Raw genomic sequence first — 15,218 nt, forward strand, 5'->3', positions numbered from 1 at the left:
CGCAAGGAGATATGGAGAAGGCAATGGCACCCCACTCCAGTACTCTTGCCTGGAAAATCCCATGGACGGAGGAGCCTGGTAGGCTGCAGTCCATGGGGTCGCCAAGAGTCAGACACGACTGAGTGACTTCACTTTCACTTTTCACTTTCATGCGTTGGAGAAGGAAATGGCAACCCACTCTGGTGCTCTTGCCTGGAGAATCCCAGGGACGGGGGAGCCTGGTAGGCTGATGTCTATGGGGTCACACAGAGTCGGACACAACTGAAGAGACGCAGCAGCAGCAGCAGCAAGGAGATATCTTGACACGAACAGAAAAACATTTCGAGGAATTGAAGGACTCTTCTCTTCCTCTTCCCATTTGGTACCAAGACAGGTTGAATAAACAATGGAAATCTGGGAAATTAATCTTATAGGGAAAGGGGTATGCTTGCATTTCCCCAGATGGATCCAAGGAACTCACATGGCTTCCTCTTTGGAAGAGCCAACCCAAGGGGGCCCCTGGCCTTCAACATAGAAACGAGACAACAAAAACCCCAGGAGGAAGAAATTCCAATACAGGCCATGGCAGCTCTAAAGACCTCCAGAAAGCACTGCCCTCAGCGGCATCAACCTTATGATCTCCCCTCTTGGCGACAAATAAAAACCCTTACTCATCAAGCTGAAAATCCGGTCTCTCAATAGAGAATGCCTTGGAGTCCTGAAAATATTTTTTTGCCCTGTTTGCTTTGCTTGCTTGCGCCTCCCACCCCGCCCCCCCCCCCCACCCCCTCACCATGCCCGCCCCCTGCGCCCGCTCAAGCTGAACTAATCAATCACACTACTGGGCTTACATACCCAATCCCCCTTTACTTCAGGTTGTAGAATGGAAGGAGAAAGGACCAATCATATTAACCAATGACTCCATACATATGCCTTCTCCCTGGAACCTTAAAGGGCCCTCACACCCTGAAGAAGGGAAACTAATATCTCTTTAGGTTATGAAGTCCTTCCTTTGTGTATGGGCCCAGCAAAATTATGCATAAATGTTAGCAGACAAACTTGGGCTTTTGCCCTGCCTCCAAAAGAGGACTTTCAGACATTGCTTGGATTATTTACTGCCCTTTCTTTGTCCGTGAACCATGTTTATACTACTGAAACTTTAGGGAAAGAACAAAGAACACTATGCAAAGGGCTTACTAATAAGAACTTTAGATATACTCCGGTTCATTGAGACAAATGTCAGGCCAAATCAGGAAAACTAATGTTTGTGGTTAATCATACAATTGTCGATTGGTATGTGGTTATCTAACTGCTCAGGTGATATTAACAGCACTGTATGTGATTATGCTAATCAAGTCGCATAGAAGGTTAGTAACACTACAATGGGACATTACCATGAGAAAGGACTCCTTGGCTGGCTTGATGGTGGAATGGCACCCACCTCGTCCTCGAATCGTCCTCGATAAACAGATTGGGCCTGAACAATGGGACACCTGGAAACTTGCTGCGAGCACTGAAGAACTTCGGACTTGGACTGGACACTTCACAGGGACCAATCGTAGTCATAGAGACTATTTCTTTCATTATAATCAATTATATTTCATACAAGCTTGTGTTCCCCTTCCTTTTGTTCTAGCTATAGGAAGTTTACAATTCAATAAGACGTTACGTTCTGTTACTTGTATGAACTGCAAATTATATACTCGTCTTAACTCGTTTCCTTAAGAAATGAATCCTTTTTGATTCTTCGATCTCAATGTAGTCTGTGGTTACCAATAAATCTCCATCGGCCCTGAGAAGAAGGTCCCATGGCTGGACTTGCTTCCCGGTTACTTATTAAACTGCTCCAGTGATCTAAACCATTCATTGGATGGGTGATTCTTGGCATTTTGGAATTAATAGCTATTTGCACCACTGCTGCCGTCACTGGCATTGCTTTACAAACCTCAATTCAAACACATAACTTTATCCAAAATTGGACTAAAGATGCTCATACTATGTGGGCCACTCAGGCTCAGATAGATGAGGATATTCAAGATGAAATACAGGAACTAAAAAGTCATCAAACGGGTTGGAGATCAATTAATAGATGTACAAAAACAGGTGATGCTAAAATGTGATTGGAATTCTACTCAGTTTTGTATTACTCCTGTTCAATTCAATAATAGTACCTACAAATGGGAACAAATCAAATTTCATTTACCAAATAAACATGATAATTCCTCTCTGAATGTACAATTATTACAAAAAGAAATCTTTGAAACCTTTTCTAAAAATCTGCCCTCTTCCACTAATTTGCAAACTTTAGCTGAACTAGCTGATCAATTATCTGGGTTAGACCCACGCGGATGGTTTCAAAGCATTACTCACAGCACTGGGTTTGGAACTGTAATTTTGGTGATTGTCTTGACAATTATATCTGTCATTCACCGTTGCCTTCATGAAAAAAATTGTTAAAACTAAACAAACTCAAATGGTCAGAACCCTTTTTACAAATATTATAAATAAGGGGGAATTGTCAGGGAATGTTTAACAGGAGGATTCCTGTGTGCTGTTCCTCATAAATCCTGTTCCTTATCAGTTTCTGTTGTCAGAAACCAGTGGAGCAGCACGCTGCTCCCAGGACTGAGGTCATAGGATGAGACAGGCTTGAAACGACTTCAGTAAACATTCTCCTCATGACAAAACTGCTTAATCTCGATCCTCTTTCTTAAGATATGGATTGTCTCCTGACCTTGTGATCATTACTAATCCCTTGGTAATGGTTGCTGTACGTTTGGTTTTCTGATCTTTATCATCATCAAAAGAAATTTCTTGTACAACAGCCTATATATACTCACAGAAAGATCATTAAAGCACCTTTGCTCCATCAGAGCTTGGGTCCCAATGTCTTTCACTTTCTTATCGTCGACTCTGGACCACCAGGTTCCGGTCCATTAAAGGATCCCAACAGATTCTAATGCAATATATTCTTTAATCCTGTAACTATTGTTAATACAGCTTTGTTTAAATTTTTTAAACTTGCCACAAGGGGATATTTTGACGAAGCAGAAAAACATTTTGACGCATTGAAGGATACCTCCCTTCCTCTGCTCATTTGGTATCAAGTCAGGCTAACTAAACAACGTAAATCTGGAAAATTAATATTTCAGGGAAAGAGGTATGCTTGTATTTCTCCAGATGGACCCAACGAAATCAGTTGGCTCCCTCTTCGGAAGATTCGCCCCAGGGGAGCCACCAGCATTCAAGATAGAGAAGAAACGGTGAAATCCCCAGGAGGACGAGTTTCCAGTACAAGCCATGGCGACTTTAAAAATTTCCAAGAAACACCACACTCGAGGTCATCAACCTTATGATCTCCCAACCTGGGGACAGATAAAAACCCTTACTAATCAAGCTGAAAATCTGGTTTCTCAACAGGGAATGCCTCGGAATCCTGAAAATATTTTTGTCACTATGCTTGCTTTTGCTTCCCCTGTTTAGGCTGACTTGATTAATCACACTTATTGGGCTTATATACCTAACTCCCCTTTACTGCAGGTTGTAGAATGGACAGATATAGGACCGGTTGTATCCACTAATGACTCAGTACATATGCCTCCTCCTTGGAGCTTGGAGGGGCCCTCTCATCCTGAGGAAGAAGGAAGATTGATTAACATTTCTCTAGCTATAAAATCCTTCCTTTACACATGGGCCCAGCAGAATTATGTATTAATGTTAGTTGACAAACGTGGGCTTTCATTCTGCCTCCAAAAGAGAACTTCCACACATTGTTTAGACTGTTTACTGCCCTGTCCTTTTATGAGAACCATGTCAATACTATCAAAACTCTAGGACAAGGACAAAAGTTGGAATGTAAGGGGTTTACTTATAAGGATTTTAAATATACTCCTGTTTATTGAGATAGATGTCAAGCTAAATCATGGAAATTCATGTTTGTGGCCAATTACACCACTGTTGATTGGGGACCCTATGGTATGTGGTTATCTAACTGCTCAGATGATATTAACACTACTATGTGTGATTGTTACTCAAGTAACATGGAAGATTACCAACAGTTCAATGGAACATTACCATGATAAAGGACTCCTTGGCTGGCTTGATGGTGGAATGGCACCTCCTTGCCCTCAACTTGTCCTCAAAAGACAAATTGGGCCTGAACAATGGGACATCTGGAAACGTGCTACAAATACTGAAAAACTTGGAACTTGGACTGGATATTTCACAGGGACCCATCATAGTCATAGTTACTCCTTCCATTATAATCATTTATATTTTATACAAGCTTGCGTTCCCCTTCCTTTTCTTATTACCACAGGAAACTTACAATTTAATAAGACTTTACGTTCTGTGACTTGTATAGATTGCAAATTGTATACTTGTCTTAATTCCTCTATTTCTCTAAAGAAACGAATCTCTTTTGATTCTTCTATCTTGATGTAGTCTGTGGTTGCCAGTAGATCTCCAATGACCCAGGAAAGAGGGTCCCATCGCAAGACTTAGCTTCCAGTTACTCACTAAATTACTCTGACGATCTGAACAATTAATTAGTGCTTGATTCTTGGCATTTTGGGGTTAATAGCCATTTGCACCACTGCCGCTGTCACAGACACTGCTTTACAAACTTCAATTCAAACACAAAACTTTATTCAAAATTGGACTAAAGATGCTCTTATTATATGGGTCACTCAGGTTCAGATAGATGCAAAAGTTCAAGATAAAATTCAGGAATTAAAAACAGCCATCCAATGGGTTGGAGATCAATTAATAGATTTACAAAAACAAGTATTAAATTGGATTGGAATTCTACCCAATTTTGTATCACTTCTCTTCGGTTCAACCATAGTGATTACAATTGGGAAAAAGTCAAATTTCATTGGGAAGATATGCATAATAATGCTTCCTTAAATGTACAATTGTTGCAAAAGGAAATCCTTGAAACCTTCTCTAAGAGTCTACCCTCTTCCAACAATTTGGAAACCTTAGCTGAACAGCTAGCTGATCAATTATCTGGGCTAGACCCTCAAAGATGGTTTCAAGGCATTACACATAGTATTGGATCTAGAACTATAACGCTGATAACTATCCTGGTGATTATATTTGTAATATACTGATGCTTTTCAACTAAAATTGTTCAAGCTAAACAACTTCGCTTGGTCAGGGCCTTTTTCACAAAAGTATCTAGAGTCATCCCCAATTATGAAAAAATAAAAAAGGGGGGCCTGTCAGGGGACATTCAACTTTAAAGGATCCAACCTGATATTTTCTTCTTTTGTGTGCCGTTTCTCAAAGACTCTATTCCTTATCAGTTCCTGGAAAAAGGAACAAGCAAAGCTGCTCACAGTTCTCAGGACTGAGATGATGAGAAAGGGCATCTGCTTGGACTCCTTTCAGTGACTCCCTTCAGTGACCTTTTACTTGAAGGTAATCTGTTCAGTTATGCCCCTCTTCCTCAGGATATGGGATGCTTTCTGGCCCTTTCAATATTGCTATTTGCTTGGCTTTATTTTTCCTCAATTTTTTTTTACTGCCTAAAGCTGCCTTGTATGAAGACATATAAACATGTTTTTCTGCAAATAAAGCATGTGTTTCACTCGAGACTTGGGTCCCCTGCTTCCTTCTTCTCATCGACTTCAGTCCCCAGGTCCCAGTCTACAAAGACCGTGACAGCTCTGTCTTCAATTTCCACAAATAAGAGTGACTCTTCTTTAATCAAACATACAACAGTTATTTCTGTCCAATGGAGAACATGACCCTATTCCTATGCATTGTTCCTGGCACACCATCAGTCCCTGGTAACTGTCCCTCTCCTCCTACAAAAAGCCCAGGCCCTTTAACATCTTGCCTACTCTGTTCAAGGTCAGTTGGTAGAATGTTATGTTTTATAACAGGCTGGACTATGTACGGAAGGGCTTCCTGATCCTACTGACTATGATGAGTCATGTCCTAGTTTTACATTATTTTCCACCCTCCCTGTTGCTAATCCACACACACTACTGAATTTCGTAATTGAGGCTGTGTGTTTTTCAAGGAAACACGGATGTGAGTGAATTGTATCTAATGAAGTCGGTCCCTTCATCTCACTGATTCCTTCCCATAGAATATCATGAAATGCATGTAGCAAATGCATTTGATCAATGTATTACCACAGCCAAGCTCTTAGAGCTCACCACACAACAGCCCAATAAACTAAGAGACTACTTGTTGGGAAAGGAATAGTGACTTTATTCAGAAAGCCAGGAGACCAAAAAGATGGCGGACTACTGTCCCAAACAATCATCTTTGCTGAGTTAGAATTCGGGTTTCTTTTACACGAAAAGATCTCTATAGCTTCTCTTCAAATATGGACTTACTGCTGAGTACCTGAACTAAAGTCATCAGAGAATACATATAGTGAAAAAGGTAAAGGATTTGCCACAACCACTGAGTCTGGGAAGTATGGCTCCACTATATTCCTATCTTGTGACTTTTGGGTAAGATCCTTGCCACACACATTGCATTGCTGTGTGTTTTCTCCAGGATAAATACTCTGGTACTACTGGTGAGATGTGAGGATAGGGTTATTATTTTTTTTTTTTTAAACATCTGTGAAATTGGTGAGGAATCATTCTAGAATGAATTCATGTTCTAAAGACCTGACTAATAAATACATATATATCTCAGTTCTATCCAGTATGAATTTTCTCATGAAGCCTAAGATGTTGCCACACTCTTGATATTTGTATGGTTTCTCAGTAGGATGAATTCTCTGAGCAACAGTAAGGTGTGAATTTTGAACTTTGAATTTTGAAGACTTCTACCATATACCACATTCACATTAGTTTCTCTCATGCATGGATTTTCTGATGTTTAGTGAGTGCTGAGACCTGAGTAAAGGATTTTCCACACTCATAATATTTTAAAGGTTTCTCTATATGTATTCTCTGATGTCTTTTAAGGTGTGAATTTTGACTGAAGAACTTGCCACACTCATTACATCTGAAAGGTCTCTCTCCAGTATGAATTCTCCAGTGAAGTTGAAGATGTGGTTTTTGACCGAAGACTTTTCCACACTCATCACATTTGTAAGGTTTCTCACCAGTATGAACTGTCTGATGAGTTAAAAGGGTTGACTTTACACGAAAGGCCTTGCCACACTCATCACATTTGTAAGGTTTCTCTCCAGTATGAACTGTCTGATGCCTTAAAAGGATTGACTTTAAACGAAAGGCCTTGCCACACTCATCACATTTGTAAGGTTTCTCTCCAGTATGAACTGTCTGATGCTTTAAAAGGATTGACCTTTCATGAAAGGCCTTGCCACACTCATCACATTTGTAAGGTTTCTCTCCAGTATGAACTGTCTGATGAGTTAAAAGAGGTGACTTTACACGAAAAGCCTTGCCACACTCATCACATTTGTAAGGTTTCTCTCCAGTATGAACTGTCTGATGCATTAAAAGGGGTGACTTTACACGAACGGCCTTGCCACACTCATCACATTTGTAAGGTTTCTCTCCAGTATGAACTGTCTGATGCCTTAAAAGGATTGACTTTACACGAAAGGCCTTGCCACACTCATCACATTTGTAAGGTTTCTCTCCAGTATGAACTGTCTGATGCCTTAAAAGGATTGACTTTTCATGAAAGGCCATGCCACACTCATCACATTTGTAAGGCTGGTCTCCAGTATGAACCCTCTGATGACCAGCAAGGTGTTCATTTCGGCTGAAGACTCTGTCACATATATCACATTTAAATAATTTCTTTCCTGTATGAATTTTCTGATGTCTCCTGTGGCTTGAGCTGTCAGAAAAGGCCTTGCCACACTCATCACATTTGTAAGGTTTCTCACCAGTATGAATTGTCTGATGACTTAAAAGGGTTGACTTTACACGAAAGGCCTTGCCACACTCATCACATTTGTAAGGTTTCTCTCCAGTATGAACTGTCTGATGCCTTAAAAGGATTGACTTTTCATGAAAGGCCTTGCCACACTCATCACATTTGTAAGGTTTCTCTCCAGAATGAACCCTCTGATGACTTATGAACTGTGAAGCCCGAATAAATTGCTTGCCACACTCGTCACATTTGTAAGGTTTCTCTCCAGTATGAACCCTCTGATGACCAGCAAGGTGTTCATTTCGGCTGAAGACTCTGTCACATATATCACATTTAAATAATTTCTTTTCTGTATGAATTTTCTGATGTCTCCCAAGGTTTGAGATGTCAGTAAAAGCCTTGCCACACTCATCACATTTGTAAGGTTTCTCCCCAGTATGAATTGTCTGATGCCTGAAAAGGATTGACTTTACACGAAAGGCCTTGCCACACTCATCACATTTGTAAGGTTTCTCTCCAGTATGAAATCTCTTATGACTTATGAACTGTGAAGGTTGACTAAAGTGCTTGCCACCCTCATCACATTTATAAGGTTTCTCTCTAGTATGAAATCTCTTATGACTTGTGAAATGTGAAGGTTGACTAAAATGCTTGCCACACTCATCACATTTGTAAGGTTTTTCTCCAGTATGAACCCTCTGATGAACAGCAAGGTGTTCATTTCGGCTGAAGACTTTGTCACATACATCACATTTAAATAATTTCTTTCCTGTATGAATTTTCTTATGTCTCCTGAGGTGTGAGCTGTGAGTAAAGGCTTTGCCACACTCATCACATTTGTAAGGTTTCTCTCCAGAATGAACCCTCTGATGACCAGCAAGGTGTTCATTTCGGCTGAAGACTTTGTCACATATATCACATTTAAATAATTTCTTTCCTGTATGAATTTTCTTATGTCTTCTGAGGTGTGAGCTGTCAGTAAAGGCCTTGCCACACTCATCACATTTGTAAGGTTTCTCTTCAGTATGAACTGTCTGATGACTTAAAAGTATTGACTTTACACGAAAGGCCTTGCCACACTCATCACATTTGTAAGGTTTTTTCCTGTGTACTTTGAGTTCTTGTGTTATTCCTGAAGGATTCATAAAATCATTCCCATATATATTAGAAACACTGGTTTGGACACAAGGAGGAATTCTTTGAAGTGGTGAAAATGAGAAACTGTTGTTGACAGACCTCTTAACTTCATTATATTCAAAAATTATCCCACCAGTTTGAAATATATGCAGCTTATCCTGAAAGTTAAATCCAAGCCTGTTTCCAAAGGGCTTGATGCCTGCATCCTTTCTGTCATGTGAATCTCTTCCATCAGGCACATTTCCCTTAAGGCTTACAGGTGTCCCTTTGTAATTTCTTTTGGCATCTCTCCCCTGACACTCAAAGTCACACATATTTTCCTGACTTTCCCAAAGATGAACATGTTTGATTTCACAGCTTTCAGGGCTTCCCAGCATCAATGTTTGGAATGTTTCTTGTTTATCACTGTTCACTTTGCATTGTAAATGCTTGATCACAAGTGTAGGAGAGATATCTACAAGACAAAAAGAATCATAGGTATCCTGCTCACAATAATTCAAAAATAAATGTTTCATGTTGAATATATACTACACCAAGAGTAATACTTACACCAAGTTATGAACCACCACAATGATGACCTTAAGTGTTTAGAAACACTAAAGGAATAGAATTCTTAACTTAAGAAAGCATAACATAAATTCACCGTTAAGGTAGCCTAGTTTTAAAAACCATATGCCAAACACACTCACATCAGACAATCTTATGCCAACTCTCAAAAACAGTATTTTTCTACCAGGACCCTTAGGAATCTATCAATCAACAGTTGTCTCAAATTGAAAAGAAAAATATTATACTATCATTGTATTCTGCATACTTAATGTACATAAATAAGTTCTAAACAATATATTATATATTGTAACAGTAAATAATCCAAAACCAAGCCTACCCAATTAATAATTAACTAGTCATAACTGGTTGTTTACAATTGAAAACAAATGAGAAAATGAAGACTATGACTAAAACAATTTTTTGAAACAACATAGTTTTCTACATCTGCTATAGGACTACATACCCAAAAAGAAAAGGCATTTTACAATGTTAGCAAGTAGTATGTGTTCAGTGTATTGCAGAATACATGCTAAAAGACCATCATCTGTAAATGACACATAAATTAAGACGTAAAGTAGTCACCAGTTTTCTAACAGCCAATAAACAAATCCCTACCTATGTTGTTGTTGTTCAGTCGCTCAGTCGTGTTTGCCTCTTTGTGACACTGTGGACTGTAGCCCACTGGACTCCTCTGTCCATGGGATTTCCCAGGCAAGAATAGTGGAGTGGGTTGCCATTTCCTTCTCCATGGGATCTTCCTGACTCAGGGATCAAACTTGCATCTTCTACATTAGCAGGTGAATTCTTTACCACTGAGCCACCAAGGAAGGCTTCTCTCTAGCTATGCACTATTCTTAATTACCTGGTTTAATGGCACCAAAATATAATAAATAAAAAGTGAGTACTTTGCGTATTCATTGATTAGGGTCAGACACAATATTGCTGCAAAATGTTGTAAGTGAAAAGCATACAAGATATAATGTAGTTGAGGTTTGACAGAAAACAAAATTCTGTAAAGCCATTATCCTTCAATTAAAAAATAAATAAAATTTTAAAAAGATATAATATAGATAAAGTCACATCATAAAGAACATGGCAGACTACAGATATTACTTTTTTTAAACAAAAATACATTTTGAGTATTTACTAAAAAAACACGTACTATTGTAAGCCAACTGACAGCACTAATTTGCTTTAAAAGGCTTGAGGTAAAGTAACATGTTTTTCTCTAATTAGAGCAGGAGACACACCCAATTGGCATACAAAGTGGTAAGAGAACCAGGATATGAATCTGAACCTACAGACTGAGAAAACTTATTTGTAAACATGATCACCCACCAAACGAAAGATTAGAAAAGATTAGAAAATATTAAAAAAAAATACAAAGAACTTAGAAAGAAATATCAAAGAAGATACAAGACAGAAGTAGTCTGTTTAACTATTATTCAACCATCCCATCTCGAAATGGGTTGTGAGTCATCATGGATGCACAGAGTGATTTAGGTCATGTCCTGAGAAACTTGTTCAATAGATGACCAGACATTATCTTTATGGTGAGAGTATATAGAAGGTGGAGGGATGTGATAGGTAAGAACAATGTTTCCATCCATATCAAGGTAGTATGTGAGGAATGGTCAGGACTAAGAAAGGGCCTGCATGGAACATAGGGTACACAGGTTTATGTCAGGTATCAGCTTGTGACTGCATGTCTTTGTGAAAATAACTGAGAGCACAAACTAATATATTGACCTTAGAAGAAGAGAACTGGTTCAGCAAGTTTATGGGCATTATACTATGGGTATGAGACAGAAACAAAAGAGATTTTTAAAGTGACTGTGATATATGGAGAAAGCAGGATAAGACCTGTTATACTATTTACAATGTAATGTATCTAACTGTGAATTTTGTAAGTTACAATGGAATGCTTATATTCAAGAAAAACATACACAATATTCCAGGATATTGTGTAAGAATCTTATGAGCAGAAATCAGAAGGAAAATCCAGGAAAAGGCTATCTAAACCTGGGTTCCTCTGACAAGTACGATTAATCTTTTATTGGACATTTACTTCGTTTCTTCTTCCACACAGGGTCATCTCAAGATCGAGGAGTATCAAAAAAAAGGAGGGATTGAAACTGACTCTGGAAGACCTTCCCAGTTACAAAAGCCTTTCTGAGGCATCCAACTCTTTTTCGTAGAAAAAGGCTTTATTCTCTTAGACCTTCCCTGAGTTCAAAAGAGCATATTCAAACAGATACTAATACATAAAAGGACATAAAAGGATCATACCATGATCAAGTGGGATTTATTGCAGGGATGCAAGATTCCTCAATATCCACAAGTTAATCACTATGATGCACCACAGTAACAGTTGAAGACTAAAAACCATATGATCATCAATAGACACAGAAAAGGTTCTGACAAAATTCAAGTTCTATTTATGATAAAAACCCTTCAGAAAGTGAGCACAGATGGAACCTACCTCAACATAATTAAGACTTTATATGTGAGACACACAGCTAACATCATACTCAATAGGGAAAAACTGAAAGGATTCCCCTTAACAACATAAATAAGACAAGAATGTTCACTATTGCCACTTTTATTGAACATACTTTTGGAAGTCCTAGCCACAACAATCAGAAAAGAAAAAGAAATAAAAGGAACTCAAGTTTAAGAAAAAAAAAGAAGAAGTAAAACGTAACCATAATACTACACACAGAAAATCCTGCAGATACCACCAGATGACTACTAGACCTCATCAATGAACACAGTAACTTGCTGGATGCAAAATATATAGAAAACTGCTGCATTTCTATACACTAATAATGATATATCAGAAAGTGAAATTAATGAAAAAACCCTATTCACCATCTCATAGAAAAGAATAAAATTCTAAGGAATAAACCTACCTAAAAAGTTAAAAGAACTGTACTCAAAAACTCTGAGAAGTAACACTGTCAAAATGATCATACTATCCAAGGCAATCTACATATTCAATGCAACCTTTATCAAATTAACAATGACATATTTCATAAAACAAAGATAAACTTAATTTGTACCAAAACTTAAGACTCTGATATCTAAAATGATCTCGAGAAAGAAAAACAGAGCTGGAGGAATCATGTTCCCTGAGTTCAGACTATACTACCAACTGAGAGTCAACAAAGTGAAAGTGAAGTCGCTGAATCATGTCCAACTCTTTGTGACCCCATGGACTGTAGACTACCAGGTTACTCTGTCCATGGGATTTTCCAAACAAGAATACTGAAGTGGGTTGCCATTTTTTCTCTAGGAGATTTTCCTGACCCAGGGATTGAACCTGGGTCTCTAGCATTGAAGGCAGATGGCTTTACTGTCTGAGCCACCAGGGAAGTGGTATGATGATGGCACAAAACAGAAACACAGATCAGTAGAACAGGATAGAAAACCCAGAAATAAACCAATTTACTTAAAGTTAATTATTTTATAACAAAGGAGGAAAGAATATAGAAGGCAGAAGTCTCTTTAATAAGTGATGCTGGGATAAATGGATAGTTACATGAAAAAGAATGAAATTACAACATTCTCTAATACCACATACAAAAATAAACTCAAAATGTGTTAAACATCTAAATGCAAGACCAGACACTACAAAATTCATAGTGGAAAACAAATGCAAAACACTGACATAAATGTCAGCAAAATTTTTTGAATCTGTCTCTTAGTCATGGTAATAAAAGCAAAATCAAACAAATGAGACCTAATTAAATTTAAAACCTTTTTGCAAAGCAAAGGAAACCAAAAAAAGAACAAAAATTCAACTTTTGGACTAGGAGACTATATATGCAAATGATGCTACCTATAAGGGATTTATTTCCAAAATATACAAACAGTTCATACAGCTTAATATCAAAACAAACAAACAACCCAATAAAAACTGGGCAGAAGATCAAAACAACTATTTCTCCAAAGGAGACAAATAGATGGCCAACAATCACCTGAAAAGATGTTTGATGTCTCTACTTATGAGAGAGATGCAAATTAAAACCACAAAAATGTATCACCTCACATTGGTGAGAATGACCACCATCAAAAAGTCTATAAACAATAAATGCTTGGGAGGGTGTGGAGAAAAGAGAACCCTCCTACACTGTTGGAAGGAACATAAATTGGTACTGCCACTTTGGAGAATAGCATGGATGTTCCATAAAGACCTAAAAATAGAGTTATCAAATGAACCAGCAATTCCAATCCTGGGCATATATCCAGAAAGGATGAAAACTAATTCAAAATGATACATGCACCCCAATGTTTTTAGCAGCACTATTTATACCAGCCAAAACACGGCAGCAACCTAAATGTTCACTGACAGACAAAGGGATAAATAATATGTGGTACATATATACAAGGGAATATTGTGAAGTCTAAGTAGCTCAGCAGTGTCCAACTCTTTAAGACCCCATAGCCTGCAGCCTGCTAGACTCCCCTGTCCATGAAATTCTCCAGGCAAGAACACTGGAGTGGGTTGCCACCTCCACAGCATAAAATACAACAAAGTAATGCCTTTTGCAGCAATATAGACAGACTTAGCAGAGGAGGCAATGGAACCCCACTCCAGTACTCTTGCCTGGAAAATCCCATGGATGGAGGAGCCTGGTGGGTTGCAGTCCATGGGGTCACTGAGGGTCGGACACGACAGAGTGACTTCACTTTCACTTTTCACATTCATGCATTGGAGAAGGAAATGGCAACCCACTCCAGTGATCTTGCATGGAGAATCCCACGGACAGGGGAGCCTGGTGGGCTGCCGTCTACAGGGTCGCACAGAGTCGGACATGACTGAAGTGACTTAGCAGCAGCAGACAGACTTAGGGATTATTCTAAGTGAAATAAGACAGAGAAAGACAAATATCATAAGATATCATATGTTGAACTGAAATAAATGATACAAATGAACTTATTCACAAAATAAACTCACCAGCATAAAACAAAAACTTATGGTTACCAAAGGGGATAGTACAGGATGGTGATGGGAGCAGAAAAGGGAGAGATAAATTAGGAGTCTGAATATATACAAACTAATATATATACAACATAGATAAACAACAAGAACCGACTATAGCTCAGGGAACTATATTGGGTATCTTGTAAACTGCTATATACCTGAAACTCAACACTGTAAATTAACTATACCTAAGAAGTGGATTCCATGTTGAAAGTCAGGAAGGGTGGCGGTGAGGAGATACCCCTCATCCACGGTAAGGAGGAGAGGCTGCGCTTTGCTGCAGCAGCCATGAAGAGATACCCCACGCCCAAGGTAAGAGAAACTCAAGTAAGGTGGTAGGTGTTGCAAGAGGGCATCAGAGGGCAGACACACTGAAACCATCCTCACAGAAATCTAGTCAATATAATCACACTAGGACCACAGCCTTGTCTAACTCAATGAAACTAAGCCATGCCCCCGGAGCAACCCAAGACAGGCAGGTCATGGTGGAGAGCTCTGACAGAATGTGGTCCACTGGAAAAGGGAATGGCAAACCACTTCAGTATTCTTGCCTTGAGAACCCCATGAACAGTATGAAAAGGCAAAATGATAAGATACTGAAAGAGGAACTCCCCAGGTCAGTAGGTGCCCAATATGCTACTGGAGATCAGTGGAGAAATAACTCCAGAAAGAATGAAGAGATGGAGCCAAAGCAAAAACAATACCCAGCTGTGGATGGGACTGGTGACAGAAGCAAGGTCCGATG

At 38.9% G+C, this 15,218-nt stretch overlaps 1 protein-coding gene across 1 annotated transcript in view; it reads right to left on the reverse strand.

Moving 5' to 3' along the window:
- Positions 1-6,750: 6,750 nt before the first annotated feature.
- LOC128064045 (zinc finger protein 665-like) overlaps positions 6,751-15,218 on the reverse strand; it is a 107,921-nt gene continuing 99,453 nt past the window's right edge. Inside the window, exons 6-7 of the mRNA XM_052656862.1 lie at positions 8,276-8,870; positions 6,751-8,113 (exon numbers count right to left, since the gene is read on the reverse strand). Coding sequence (XP_052512822.1) covers positions 6,807-8,113; positions 8,276-8,870 — 1,902 coding nt within the window. The 3' untranslated portion in view covers positions 6,751-6,806. The remainder of the gene's footprint in view (positions 8,114-8,275; positions 8,871-15,218) is intronic.

Source organism: Budorcas taxicolor, chromosome 18 (assembly GCF_023091745.1).
Source record: "Budorcas taxicolor isolate Tak-1 chromosome 18, Takin1.1, whole genome shotgun sequence".
Lineage (NCBI taxonomy): Eukaryota > Metazoa > Chordata > Mammalia > Artiodactyla > Bovidae > Budorcas > Budorcas taxicolor.